The sequence below is a fragment of the Trachurus trachurus genome, assembly GCF_905171665.1.
Source record: "Trachurus trachurus genome assembly, chromosome: 8".
Taxonomy (NCBI): Eukaryota; Metazoa; Chordata; class Actinopteri; order Carangiformes; family Carangidae; genus Trachurus; species Trachurus trachurus.
In genome coordinates, this window is record NC_139905.1 from 10,766,470 (window position 1) to 10,779,976 (window position 13,507).

At 41.4% G+C, this 13,507-nt stretch overlaps 3 protein-coding genes across 5 annotated transcripts in view; 2 read left to right on the top strand and 1 right to left on the bottom strand.

Moving 5' to 3' along the window:
* Window positions 1-13,507, bottom strand: part of cUnh16orf89 (chromosome Un C16orf89 homolog) — a 302,917-nt gene that overhangs the window by 206,558 nt on the left and 82,852 nt on the right. The gene's annotated exons all lie outside the window — the stretch shown is intronic.
* On the top strand, window positions 113-9,060 carry LOC310990670 (vascular cell adhesion protein 1-like). Of its 3 annotated transcripts, none has more exons than XM_083978143.1 (5): window positions 113-371; window positions 4,807-5,082; window positions 6,020-6,352; window positions 6,449-6,712; window positions 6,801-9,060. In XM_083978143.1, the coding sequence occupies exons 1-5, from the start codon at window positions 329-331 to the stop codon at window positions 6,929-6,931; spliced, it is 1,047 nt and encodes a 348-aa protein (XP_083834269.1). In that variant the 5' UTR covers window positions 113-328; the 3' UTR covers window positions 6,932-9,060. The 3 variants fall into 3 exon arrangements, with proteins under 3 accessions (XP_083834269.1, XP_083834270.1, XP_083834268.1); XM_083978144.1 differs by having other exon boundaries at window positions 6,804-9,060; XM_083978142.1 differs by having other exon boundaries at window positions 6,974-9,060.
* On the top strand, window positions 10,432-13,399 carry LOC310989833 (vascular cell adhesion protein 1-like; the record flags this gene model as incomplete). Its single annotated transcript, XM_083976986.1, has 5 exons — window positions 10,432-10,483; window positions 11,131-11,397; window positions 12,076-12,408; window positions 13,041-13,295; window positions 13,392-13,399. The coding sequence occupies 5 exons, from the start codon at window positions 10,432-10,434 to the stop codon at window positions 13,397-13,399; spliced, it is 915 nt and encodes a 304-aa protein (XP_083833112.1).

The following is a 13,507-nucleotide window of genomic DNA, read 5'->3' on the forward strand; positions in this document are numbered from 1 at the left end:
CTCTGTCTCTTTAATGAGTGTCACTAGCTCCGCCTCGGAACAAACCAAAGCACCAAAAATGGACTTTGCAACATGCATCTCACCATAGTAGCTACTAGTGGCGAGTGCAGAGTGTCCAGAGTTCCCGAGGTGCACCTAAACGCAGCACCGTGTTCGAGGCTTTTTATCTCAGGTCGGCGTCACCACCACCAGGTGAAAGAGAAACGGCACAGAAAGCGAAATCAGGTTAAGAATCAGACGAGCCCTCAGTCAGTCAGTCAGCCTGTTTGTCGGTGAACTGAAGTTCATTGAGTTGTTAGAGAGTCGGTGTTTGTTTCAGAAAGGAAACATGAAGTGGCTTCTCATCCTCTGCGGCCTCATCGCTTGTGCAGGTAAACTCTCTTTTCTCTCCAGTTCCTGGTTATTGTGCGGTTGTTGTTCCTTTTTTTTTTTTTTTTTTAATTCGGGGTTATTCACCTGAGAAACTTTTGGTGTCATGCCAGTGAAAGCTACAGCGTCGCTTCTGCAGCCAGCAGCCTACGCCCATTATTTAACCCGACACCACTGAAGGCTGATGATTTACATGTGTTCGCTTAATACTTATCTCAAAGCAGCTCGCACACTTTCTAGCCAACTTTCATTCATGCGTAAACTTCATGCGCAAAGTCCCAGCTGTCCTTTGTCTGGGGCGATGCGTTTGTAGTCAACAAGAAAAATAGAAATAATGTTGTCCCTCCACTTGATACCACGTGCAATAGGCTAAATAAATACAAATAACGCAGAAACGAGAGCCTCTAAAGAACAACAACATACACTCTGTATCCTATCTATCTCTAGAGGAATATTACATGTCCCATCCTGGGAATCCCAAAGTTGTATCATTATCCTGTGTGTGGGGATGATTTTCACATGAGTCAGACCCTCCTCTTCCAGAGAAGTGGTGACTCCCCTCAGCTCCCATCAGTCCCAAACCACATTTTATAATGCAGCATTTGATAAAGTGGATTAGTGAATTATAGGTTGTCATTGTGTAACCTGGGCTGGTATGGCTAGGAAGCATAGCTGGTGATTTATAGAGTATTTCTTTTCCTTTTCTTTTTTGCTCTTACTACACAGGACATGTCATTTTTTTTAATGAGATGTTTAAGTGATTGAGAAACAATAGGTGACAAAATAAATCAGGCAACAGGTGACAAAAGTACAGTGAAGTCATCAGGGATGATTTCATAATTCAGTCTGGGATCGTCACTCGTTATTGAGAAAGAGAAGTAAGTAAGTGGAAGAATTCATGCCGAGCTAGTTAAACAAATAGATTGGTGGAAGTGATTGGTGATTCATTCAGAAAGTAGTCTGAAGGCTAACAGGTGGCACAAGTACAATTAATTATATTAATACTTTATTTAACTGTGGCCATTCTTTTTTTCTTTTTTTCAAATACATTGATTACACATTTAATTTTACATTGAAAACATGTCTTTTCTTGGTTACTGAAGCAAAGGGATCATTATATTTGGAGCTGTCCTATGTGTCCGATAGGGTTGATGTAGTGGTTGTGTTTACAGTATTGTGAGTCTTATTATTGTGAGTATCAGTGATAGGCCTAGATGGATGTTTGCACCCCAGGAAGTGAATACAGCTGTTAATGGACAATATAATGGACTAAACTAATGATCGCCTGATGTGGGTTTTAAATTGATGGATGCGGAGCAGGGAGGAAAGATGTATAAAGTTGTTATCTTTTGTTTTAATCTGATACAATGTGAATAAATATATGTAATAATATGATTGCTAAATGTAATTGAATAGAGTTGTTTGGATTGTCTGTGATTATATCTGCACTTTGTCTGCAGAGCACTTGTTTTATAAGAATATACGGCCATTCCTGGGCTGGTATGGCTATGAAGCATAGCTGGTGATTTATATCTGAGTATTTCTTTTCCTTTTCTATTTTGCTCTTACTACACAGGGAATGTATTTTTTTTTAAATTAGATGTTTAAGTGATTGAGAAACAATAGGTGACTAAATAAATCGGGCAACGGGTGACAAAAGTACAGTGAAGTCATCACAGGGATGATTTCATAAGTCTGGGATCGTCACTCGTTATTGAGAAAGAGAAGTGCGTAAGTGGAAGAATTCATTCCGAGCAAGTTAAACAAATAGATTGACTATTGTTTGGTGATTCAGTCAGAAAGTAATCTGAAGGCTAACAGGTGGCACAAGTACAGTGAATTATATTTATACTTTATTTAAAGGTACAATATGTAAGAAATCTAAAGCAACTGGCCGTAAAATCCTCCTAATATGTCACAGAGACTCAGGAATAATGTTCATATAACATGATGAACTCACCAACAACAATAGTAGCCTACAGCCAGAGTATTCGCATTAAAAATCTTTTTTTGCAGACTGCAAATCATGTTTATGTTTTGAATTTACATGTTGGCATGTTGCGCCACCTAGCCCTCTCTCCTAGTCACGGCGGCGTCAGTGGCATTTCAGCCTCCGGTCTGCTTCCACTGAGCTGCCGCTATGGCTGGGAGATAAAACAAGATCGCTTTGTATTGAATTTGACTGCAGTAACCGTTTTTGGCCACATTCTTACATATGGCACCTTTAATTGTGGCCATTCTTATACATACATTACATTGATTACACATTTAATTTTACATTGGAGACATGTCTTTTCTTGGTTACTGAAGAAACCAAGATCATTATATATGGAGCTGTCCTATGTGTCAGATGTATTGTGAGTCTCATTGTGGGTATCAGTGATAGATAGATGTGTTTGGACCCCAGGAAGTGAATACAGCAGTTAATGGGCAATATAATGGACTAAACTAATGATCGCCTCATGTGGGTTTTAAATTGATGGATGCGGAGCAGGGAGGAAAGATGTATAAAGTTGTTATCTTTTGTTTTAATCTGATACAATGTGAATAAATATATGTAATAATATGATTGCTAAATGTAATTGAATAGAGTTGTTTGGATTGTCTGTGATTAGATCTGCACTCTGCCTGCAGTGCACTTGTTTTATAAGAATATACGGCCATACCTGGGCTGGTATGGCTACGAAGCATAGCTGGTGATTTATAGAGTATTTCTTTTCCTTTTCTTTTTTGCTCTTACTACACAGGACATGTATTTTTTTAAATTAGATGTTTAAGTGATTGAGAAACAATAGGTGACTAAATAATCAGGCAACAGGTGACAAAAGTACATTGAAGTCATTAGGGATGATTTCATAATTCAGTCTGGGATCGTCACTCGTTATTGAGAAAGAGAAGTACGTAAGTGGAAGAATTCATGCCGAGCAAGTTAAACAAATAGATTGACTATTGTTTGGTGATTCAGTCAGAAAGTAGTCTGAAGGCTAACAGGTGGCACAAGTACAGTGAATTATATTTATACTTTATTTAATTGTGGCCGTTCTCTTTTTTTCTTTTTTTTCAAGCACATTGATTACACATTTAATTTGACATTGAACTTAACTTAAACTTAAAAGACTTTTATTGTCCTTACGGAAATTTGTGCTGCACAGCAGCTCCACAATCCCCACAATCCCACTCAACACATATCATACTTAGACAAATCATACATTAAAGCAGAAGTGAGTGATATATTTGTGTTAATATAAGTCTTAAATAGTTATATCTTCCGACAGCAATCACTTACATAGAGTGTTTGGACCGAAACACGGGTCTGTCAGTCCCTCTGCTCTGCTCTGAGCCGAAGAGAAAACATTTATCGTATCCTACAGTTTTTATCCAATGAGGAGAGAGAACGGCATGCAGGGCTGTGTGTGCAGCCAAGGAACGCCGTGAATGTGGTGACATTCAAGGAAACTCGTATTTTTCCGACCGTGAAGTGGTACCAGTTCGATCTGGTACGAGTTCACCGGTCGGAAGTTACGAGTGGCCGTTATAGTGACTTTCACCGGTAAAACAGGTCGGAAAAACACGAGTGGGTTGCCTGGAACGCTACAAAGTCGTAAGTTGTGACTTGAAGCTGTAATTTACGATTTCAAAAGCCTGCCTGGAACGCAGCATTAGCGAAAACGACCGGATCACTCACTTCTGCTTTAAAAGAAACATCATACATATAAATAGAATTAAAAGTCAAGGTGTATGCCAGAGTCCAGGGATCCTGTCTTTTCTTGGTTACAGAAGAAAATAGATCATTATATGGAACTGTCCTATGTGTCAGAAGTTCTGTATTGTGAATCTCACTGTGAGTGTCAGTGATAGATGGATGTGTTTGGACCCCAGGAAGTGACAGCGGTTAATGGGCAATCTAATGGACTAAACTAATGATCGCCTGATGTGGTGGGTTTTAAATTGATGGATGCGGAGCAGGGAGGAAAGATGTACAGTATAAAGTCGTTATCTTTTGTTTTAACCTGATACAATGTGAATAAATATATGTAATAATATGATTGCTAAATGTAATTGAATAGAGTTGTTTGGATTGTCTGTGATTAGATCTGCACTCTGTCTGCAGCAGTGCACTTGTTTTATAAGGGTTCGTTTACAGGTAAAGTTTCAAAAAATATGAATAAAAAATGAAAGTTTCCTGGAAAGCTTAGAAAAAACAACAACAATCACTATAATGTAGAGTGGCAGCGTCTCACTGGTTTAAACTACGTTTCTCAGTCTTGTCCTGGACTTGGTTTTCTCAGGTTTTCTCAGGTGTTGGTCTTGACTCGGTCTCGTGTTAGGTGTTATTGACCACAACTAACGACTAAACTGTAACTCGTTTCAAACTGAAGACGTATCTGTGGCTGCTTCTTGCAGTGTGGCTTCTAATCTGTCCGTTTTTTCTTTCAGGAAATGCAGTGAGTGACGACTGTGCTGCTACGCTGAGCCCTTCTCGAGTTGTGGTGAAATTTGGAGACTCGTTCTCGGCCAACTGCAGCTCAACACCCAGCGTGACGCAGGGAATGGGCTGGGAGTCCACGCAGGACGGCGTCCCGCTCACAAACGGGGCCTCCTTCGTTACCTTTACAGTAAAGTCTGTAACAGACTGGAGTATCGCTCCGGTGTGCTTCTTCAATCTCCACGACGGCACTCAGTGCCCTCATAACCTGCCAGTCACTGTTTACAGTAAGCAGTCCTTAACTCTGGATGTTTTTTTTAGTTTTTTTCAGTTTTTTAATGAGACTACAAGGGATATTCCGGCGTAAATGTAACCCATGCTCTAACAGAACATCTAACTAGAACAACCCCTCGAGAGATCAAGTTTGCCGACTGCAAACTTCTCAGGTTGTAGCGACTTCAGCACAGACAGACCATCAAAAAAGCCACAAATAATGCTCAAAACAAAACAAAACTTTGTCAACAGGAAGACATCGAACACCTGCTAGCTTTGCCTGGTTTCTATTGAAAAGAGACAAAAAGAAAACTCACCCACTATCCTCCAGTTGCTTGCTAGTTGTGGGAAAAGCCCTGACAAGTCGATTACAGTGTTCTTACCTGTCGTCCCTCTCTGTTTCTAACAATAACTTACGAGCGTTGGGAAAATAAATGAAGCTGAGTTGCTCAAACTATCACAGTGCGTGCATTTTTGGAACAAAGCGTCACTGGACTCTTTCCTTTTCTACTGCATTCAGTAATCGACTTGTTAGGGCTTCCATTAGTAGAAAGCAGCTGGAGGAGAGTAGGTGAGTTCTGTTTTTGTCTCTTTTCAATAGAAACCAGGCAAAGCTAGGAGGGGTTTGATGCCTCGTATTATGTGCCGGGACCCCATTTGTTCTGTTGATGAAGTTTGGTGCTGTTCTGAGCATTATTTGTGGCTATGAGTGGCTTTCCTGATGGTGATTGGCTCTTGGCTCCATAGACAGCAGTATTTTTCTATCTGGCTGTCCGTGCTGAAGTCGCAACAACTCAATAAGTTTACGGTCGGCAAACTTCATCTCTTGAGCGGGTGTTCTACTCGGTCTCACGGTGCATTAGAGCATGGGTTACATTTACGCAGGAGTATCCCTTTAATACCACTGACGTCAGGAGGTTTGTTCAACATTTTTCCTGCTTTTTTCTGCAGAAACGCCGGACACTGTGAAGATGTCCAAGCAAATTCAAATTCCAGCGAAACCCATGGTGGAAGGCAAAAAGTATCGCTTTGACTGTGACGTTACCAATGTTGCACCAGCAATGAACTTCTCTATGCGTTGGCTCATAAGAAATCAGCTGATCAAACTTCACCATTATATTGAAGACACTCGGACTCCAGTCGATAAGTCAGAAACCTTCGAATATACGGCCAACGGAGATGACGATGGAGCTGAGATCTTGTGCGAAGCGAAGCTGACATTCGGCCCAGCAGATCCAAATCTTCCCACAACACAGTCAAACTCTCACAAACTGATGATACAGTGTGAGCTCTTTAACGCCGTCCTCGTGCAAACATCTCACTGAATAATATTTATCTTTGTCTGATCCACTTTTAACTTGATTTCCTGTCCGTCTTCAGACCCGCCTAAATTCAACTCGCCGGCAAACATGACGCTGAACGACACACAGCGCAGCAACAAGACTCTGAGCTGCACAGCGGGAGGAAACCCAACGCCGGTGTACACGTGGAAGCTCCCAGAAGCCGTACAAGAGAAGATTAAGAATCACAAAGATGCTGAGCTCACCTTGCCCTGGGACCTTCAGTTTGAAGGGACGTACTCCTGCACGGCGTCCAACGACCATGGCAGCACGACCAAATATTTCACCTTCGTCCAAGCTCCAAGTAAGATCACTACTCCCAAGTCATCGCATTATATCACTTTCTTTCACTCTGTTATTCTCTATAATCCCCTCATGCTGTTGTTCTCCAGCAGGAAGTCGCCCCGGAGCCACGGCTGGGATTTTAATCGCTGTTGTCATTCTTTTGATTTTGATTTTGGGCATTGTGTTTTATCTGAAAAAGAGAAACTCCAGAGAACCACAACCTGAGCAGATGAGCTGAGAGAGAGAATATAACACAAACTCCCCATCCCATCTCCCACAGGGGACCAAACAACAATGGCAGTCATTCTCGGCGTAGGTCTCTTCCTGGCAGTCGTGCTCATCGTTATCGGTGCCATTTATGTGAAAAGTGACGGCGCGTTTTCTTGCAACAAAGGCAGCTATACCAGAGGACAACCGTCGTCGGGGCCTGTATGAATGAGGATCATTTTTTTAAAAAACTTTTTAGTAGATTTTGCATGGCTTTGTGATGAAAATTTTTCCTTTTTACTACATGTGTGTGATCTAGTCATAACATGTTTCTTAAAAGCCGGGGCATGGTCTCTTCTGCTTGCTCAGCAGGTGGTTGGTGGATTTCTCCTAACACTCTGTGTCTTTCTGAGATTGTTTAATCGCATCAACTGTCTTCAAAGCCTGACTAATCAATGGTGTTGTATTGACAAAAAACATGGTTACATGCACTTAGGAAACCAGGGTACACAGGTCATCGTCAATGAGAGCACTGTGGTAACCTGGAAACTGTTAACATGCAGTAGGTCACTTATTAAGATCTTTTTCCACTTCCCCCACAGTTTGTTTTGGCGGCATTAGCAACTTGTCTTTCCGGATTCTGTTCGTTCAGTCATGTTCTGCTTTGCCTCACACGTCTCTCCATATCACACAAAAGAGCCACAAGTGTCCCACAATGGAAATGAACTCATTTAGATTTGCTTTTAGTTTCACTTTGAATGGAAAACTTTGAAGCATGGTTAGTCATTTATTTTAGTTTCACTTTCATCATCCCACTCTTTTCCCAGAAACAATCCCGCTGCTTCAAAATGCCGCCTCTATCCTGGATATATTTATAAACTGACTGTGGCCTGTTTACTTAAGTGCATGTAAACACAGAAACTGAATCAAACACCCAGGAACATGAATACTAAAAGTGTGTGTCAGATTTACTGAGCCTTAAAGGGATATGCCAACATTTTTATTTTTTATACATTTCTTGCCTCACTCTCGAGTCCATGACAAGCAGATAAGACACCATCCATCCGTAATTACGGGTAATGGTAGCCTGCCTTCACCTAAAGTAATCAACGACACTCTTCAGCAACTCTAAACGGACCGATCTTCGTCTCAGAGCTGACAAAACTCTCCGGTAAGGCATCTTGAGCGGTCAAATGCCGGTAACGGGACGAGATCGGTCAAAACGGAGGGTTAGAGCAAAAAAAATGTTGGCGTATCACTTTAAAGCTTCTTTTTTTTTTCTTAACTCCTTGTTGTGGCTTCGTAGCCTGCACATTTACTGTATGTGGTTTGGTGTGGTTTGGTTTGGTCTGAGCTCATCACCCATGACCCTTGTACCCTGACCTGCAGCAGGAAGTCGTCTCCAGCAAAGGAAGCTCTGATTAAACCACAACCTGTGCAACAGGGGAAGGAATTTTCAACATGGAAACGACTAAATATGAATTGAAAACATTGGATATACTTTATTTACCTGATCTCATAAGGCCATGATAGTGTTTGTCAGCTTATTGTAAAGTTATTCTGCCCCCAAGTGATCAAAAAGTTAAAACTTTGTACATGAGATTAGACTTGATCCTCATATTTTTATGTACTCAGGTAAATGTAGTTTTCCTTTTTGCATTACAGCTACAGAAATTGCTAATTCAGTGGGATATGTTGTTTTTAATTGTATTTTATTCATTTTTTGTATGAATTATGCACAAATGACAGTTAGGTACTTTTTTTTGTCTTTGACATTTGTTGTACTGTATATTTTTATACTTTATACAGTGGCACAGCTCGAGAATGTTAATTATTTTTGCACTGAGTGTCTGTGCCATTTTTTTTTTTTTTTTCTGTGACGTGCCTTCGATTTCATGTGATGGGAGAATTAACAGTGCTGCTTTTATGGAAATGACCTGATTATTAATCACTGCATCCCACAAGTTTATCAGGCAGTTCTCATTTGTAGAAACTTTTATCATTGTGAAAGCTGAATACATTGAGAAAAAAAAGGGAACTGCAGTTGTGTTAAAGGTCCATATACAGTATGTGCAGCCCTGTACGTATACACATCACATGTTGAATAAAGCCAACTCCTCCGTCAGTGACATCCTTTGGCCGAATACTGATCGAGGCAAAGTCAAACCAGTGTTCATGACTATGTTTCCCTGCCGTCTTTTGTCAACCCTTTGGACCCCCCTCTCACTCTCACTCTCTCTCTCTCTCTCTCTTCCTCTCACTCTCTCATTCAATCTGGCTTACGTTATACAGTGCTAAGACTGCCATACTAATTAGCACTGAACAAAGTAAATGTAAAGGAGAGCATTTATTATCCAGCCCACGGTTGCCAATATAAACCTTTTTTTTTTGTCCTAAAACCACATTCTTTATGTTCAGTTGCTGTCATTCCCACTGAAGGGGTTTTTGCCAAAAAAAAAAGCACTGTTTGTGTATGCTCTGACTGTGTTGCTATAACAACCTGGCAGAGTGGATATTGCTCAATTTGTCATGGAGTTAAAAAAGAAGAAAAAAAAGTTTGATCATAAACACATAATTCTCTGGATGCCTCGGAGAGAGGGGAGCAACGTGTTGGAAGTGAAACGAGCATGTGTGCTGTGCTGTAATCTGTGCATTGAGATTCCCAGCTGTGCTCGCCATAAATATACACCAACAACAACAAAAAAAAAAAGCATCCGATTACTCGCTCACTTGCTCACACACACTGGCGGTTGCGGTCAGAGCTGATCTGTCTGTGCAGCATTCTGGTCACAGTGTGAGTCTTTACAGGCTACATGCTGCACACAACACCAACACTCCTGCCTGCTGGGATCTCACAAAGCCTGGAGTTCAGAGGCGAGAGGAATCTAGTGCACACACACACACACACACACATGCACAAATGAGAGAAATCAAGAAGAAACAAGACAATTTTTTTTTTAAATCATTGTTTTGAAACAGTTATGTCTGCAATTAAGGCTGGAATGTAACAAGCATTATAAAAATATGAGACATTAGGGAGTAGAGCTCAGATTTTTTATGTGGTATGACAGATCCACTGAGTTACAAAGGTCAATTGTTACAGAGGATTAAGTTTTATTATGTCAATTTAATCACTTAATGACTTCAAGATCTATTTGCAAATATACAAGACATGAAAATGAAACATTGCTCTGTTGATCTTACATTGTTGGTGTTGGCACAGTTTATTGAAACCAGTCATGCTCTGGTGTTTTATCATAGATCTATACTTTATAGATACAGCTATATGTAGCCTAGCTGGGACGCGTGTGAGTTCACTGCTTTTACTAAAGCTCGGCCTGTGTTTCTTTAGAGGCCTGCCACCTGTTAAATTTCCCTCTTTCCCTTTTACCCCCCACCCACAAAGTCAGCTGGGATGAACGGGGCCCTTTTGTTCCCCGACATCGTTCCCTGCAGAGTTGCCAAGCTTGTTCAAGTAGGAATTTTCTCCCCCTCGCCCCTGAATCGACGCCTCAGTGCAGAAAATATAACATGGGGAACAACTTTCTGAGATGGATCCTGACGTTTTGCATGTTTTATTCGGGTAAGATGTTGAAGGCAACGTGTTTTTTTTAATTCTATGTTATTCCTTTCTCTTTCTCTCTTATACTTCTGACAGATAATCGTCGCGGTAATTGCCTTGTAAAACAATAACGGTGTGGTGATAAATAGTGATCTCTAATTGGTGATTAAGCGATTGTAAAAGCCACCGTCAGTGCAAGAGCGAGTTAAATCCTATTTATTTGCAATGTAGGGCAGTCCTCGCATTTTTTAGGTCAGTGTAATTAGCAGGGTGTGTTGTTAACAAATCCTCGTTTAGGAAACTGCACTATATTCTACATAGATAACAAGACGCTTTTTTCAGTGCATGTGTGCATATTGTTGGACTTTATAGGCCTAACTCTCTGTTGTTGTTGAATAAACTATAGGGTGTAATCCTATAAACAGGCCTAGGAAGTAAAAGCTACATTTTGTTGATTTAACACAGATTAAAAAATAAAGTAGATAGCTACACATTCACTATTATGAACAGGTGTATTTAAGGAATATTAGGCTGACTCTCTGTGTGTGTGTTGTAACAGAGTTATGTAACAGGTACATGCAGCCTATTTGGAGCCTATACAGTGAATTTGAAGGAAGAGAAGACAGATGATGATGGTGGTGGTGTGTGGCTGCTGCTTTATGTCTCAGTGTCAGGTGAGGGTTGCTCCCTAATACTGAAGCCCTCCAGGGTGGTGGTGGGTTTCGGGGAGCCGGTGTCGGTCACCTGTGAGGCCGTCCGCCCCGTGCGTGTCCTGGGTTGGGAATCGGCCATCAGTGCTGCACACACTCAGCAGGAGCTGTCCGTCCAGTGGAAGGTCGACAGTCTCATCGATTGGATAGAGGAGCCCATCTGCTACGGGGTGTTTTTCACAGCTCCCAGACAATGTGAGGAGAAACTCAATCTCGTCCTCTACAGTGAGTCAGCTCCTTTTCATACACAGTGTCAAAAAAATAAAAATAAATAGATAACTTAAAGGGATAGTTCACCCAAAATTCAAATTTCACTCATTATCTACTCACCCTCATGTCAACTAAGAGCTGTGAGTCCTCCGTGCCTTCTCTGAGTTATGGGTGGGTCCGCGCAGCAGTATTTGTCCATATAATGGTTGTCAATGGATACCAACTTTCTTCGTCCAAAAAGACACACCAAAAAACATCCAAATACCTCCATACTGCTCGTGTGTAATGTCTCGCTTGTATTGAAGCCCCGACATGAGAAATTGTTCCGCCGGTCAGTGCAAATCACGCGAGATTTAGGCTTATTTAATTTTTTTCTGAACAATTTCTCATGTCGGGGCTTCAATACAAGAGGGACATTACAGACGAGCACTATGGAGGTATTTGGATGTTTTTTTGGTGTGTCTTTTTGGACGAAGAAGGTTGGTATCCATTGACAACCATTATATGGACAAATACTGCTGCACGGACCCCCCCGTAACTCAGAGAAGGAACGGAGGAGGATTCTCACAGCTCTTAGTCGACATGAGCGTGAGTAGATAATGAGTGAAATTTGAATTTTGGGTGAATTATCCCTTTAAAGCTATCTGACTGACCTGAAACCTTTGTGTATTATTTATTTATTTATTTATTCAGAAACCCCAGACAGCGTCTCGATCAGGCCTGTGAACCACACCGGCCCCATGGTGGCAGGGAAGGAGTACCAGCTGCTCTGCGAGGTTCAAAACATCGCTCCCGTCCAGTATCTCACCCTGAGGTGGTACAAGGGGCAGGCCGAGGTTTACAACCACTCCTTCGCCGACCTCACGTCCTCCTCGCCCGTCCAGGTGTCCTCCATCCTCGTCGTCACGCCGACCAAAGCTGAGAACGGAGCTCAGTACCGGTGTGTGGCAGAGCTGGAGCTGGGACCGGAAGGACCACGACCTCCTCCCACTGTGACCTCAGAGCCTCTTAATGCCTCAGTGTACTGTGAGTCATGAAGCTATATTCCCAAAAATATCTCAAAATAGAGCTCTCGTATTTCCAGTACACTGGTTTTTCTAATCGCTAGAGATGTCACAATTATACATTTTCTTGTTACGATTATTGTCAGAGAAATAATCACGGTACTCCGATTATCACGATTATTATGCATTAAGTAATTTCACAACACTATGAATGTGTAAAATCTAATTTAGCCTAGTCAAAATATAATTACCCATGTTTACACAGAATATTTCAAGTATCTATTAATATATGACCAATTCTTAATCCCCAGGGGAAGTGTTTGAAATATTCAGGTCATAAATTGTTATCTATACCAAATGTTTGCGTTTATTTTAATCATTTTTTGTTTTGCTTTTTTTTTTTATTAAAAATGACACACTAACATTTAAATTCCTAACCATTCAGTGTTACGTTAGATAAATGGACAAGTATCTGTGCATTTACCCATATTTTTGCGCACATCTGCCAATAAGGTTCCAACATCAAATTTTTGTGAAAGTAACGGTATTTAGGAATCTTTACGATCAATTAATTGTGGCCTTTAATACCACGATTAATTGTGAAAACAAGTAATCGTGACATCCCTACTAATCGCTGTGATCTTCTCTCTCTAGTTCCCCCAGCGTTCCTCAGTCCTGAAACAGAAGTTTTGGACCTCACACTGGGCTCTGAAATCTCCTTAAACTGCACTGCCACAGGAAATCCCACACCTGTGTACAGCTGGCAATCCTCCAATCCCGAGCAGGAGAGGGTGGAGAATGATGCAGTTCTTACCTCTTCCTTACTGCTCCCAGGGACCTACACCTGCACTGCCTCCAACACACTGGAGAAGAAGAGCAAGCAGTTCGTCGTCAAGGCCAAGACCAAAGGTATTACAGTAGTAGAGGAGGGTATCTTTGAAAAGGCATGTGTGCATTCATCTCCAATCGTGTCCTAACCTGCATCTTCTTTTTGCTTTTACTCAGGTGTTTGAATCACACAATCTGGGGAGGGGATCAGATGACCATACAAGGACACGCAAGGGGAACTCAGCCAAGGAGATTTGTACTGTTGCTGCTTTGGAGACAGAAATGACAATACA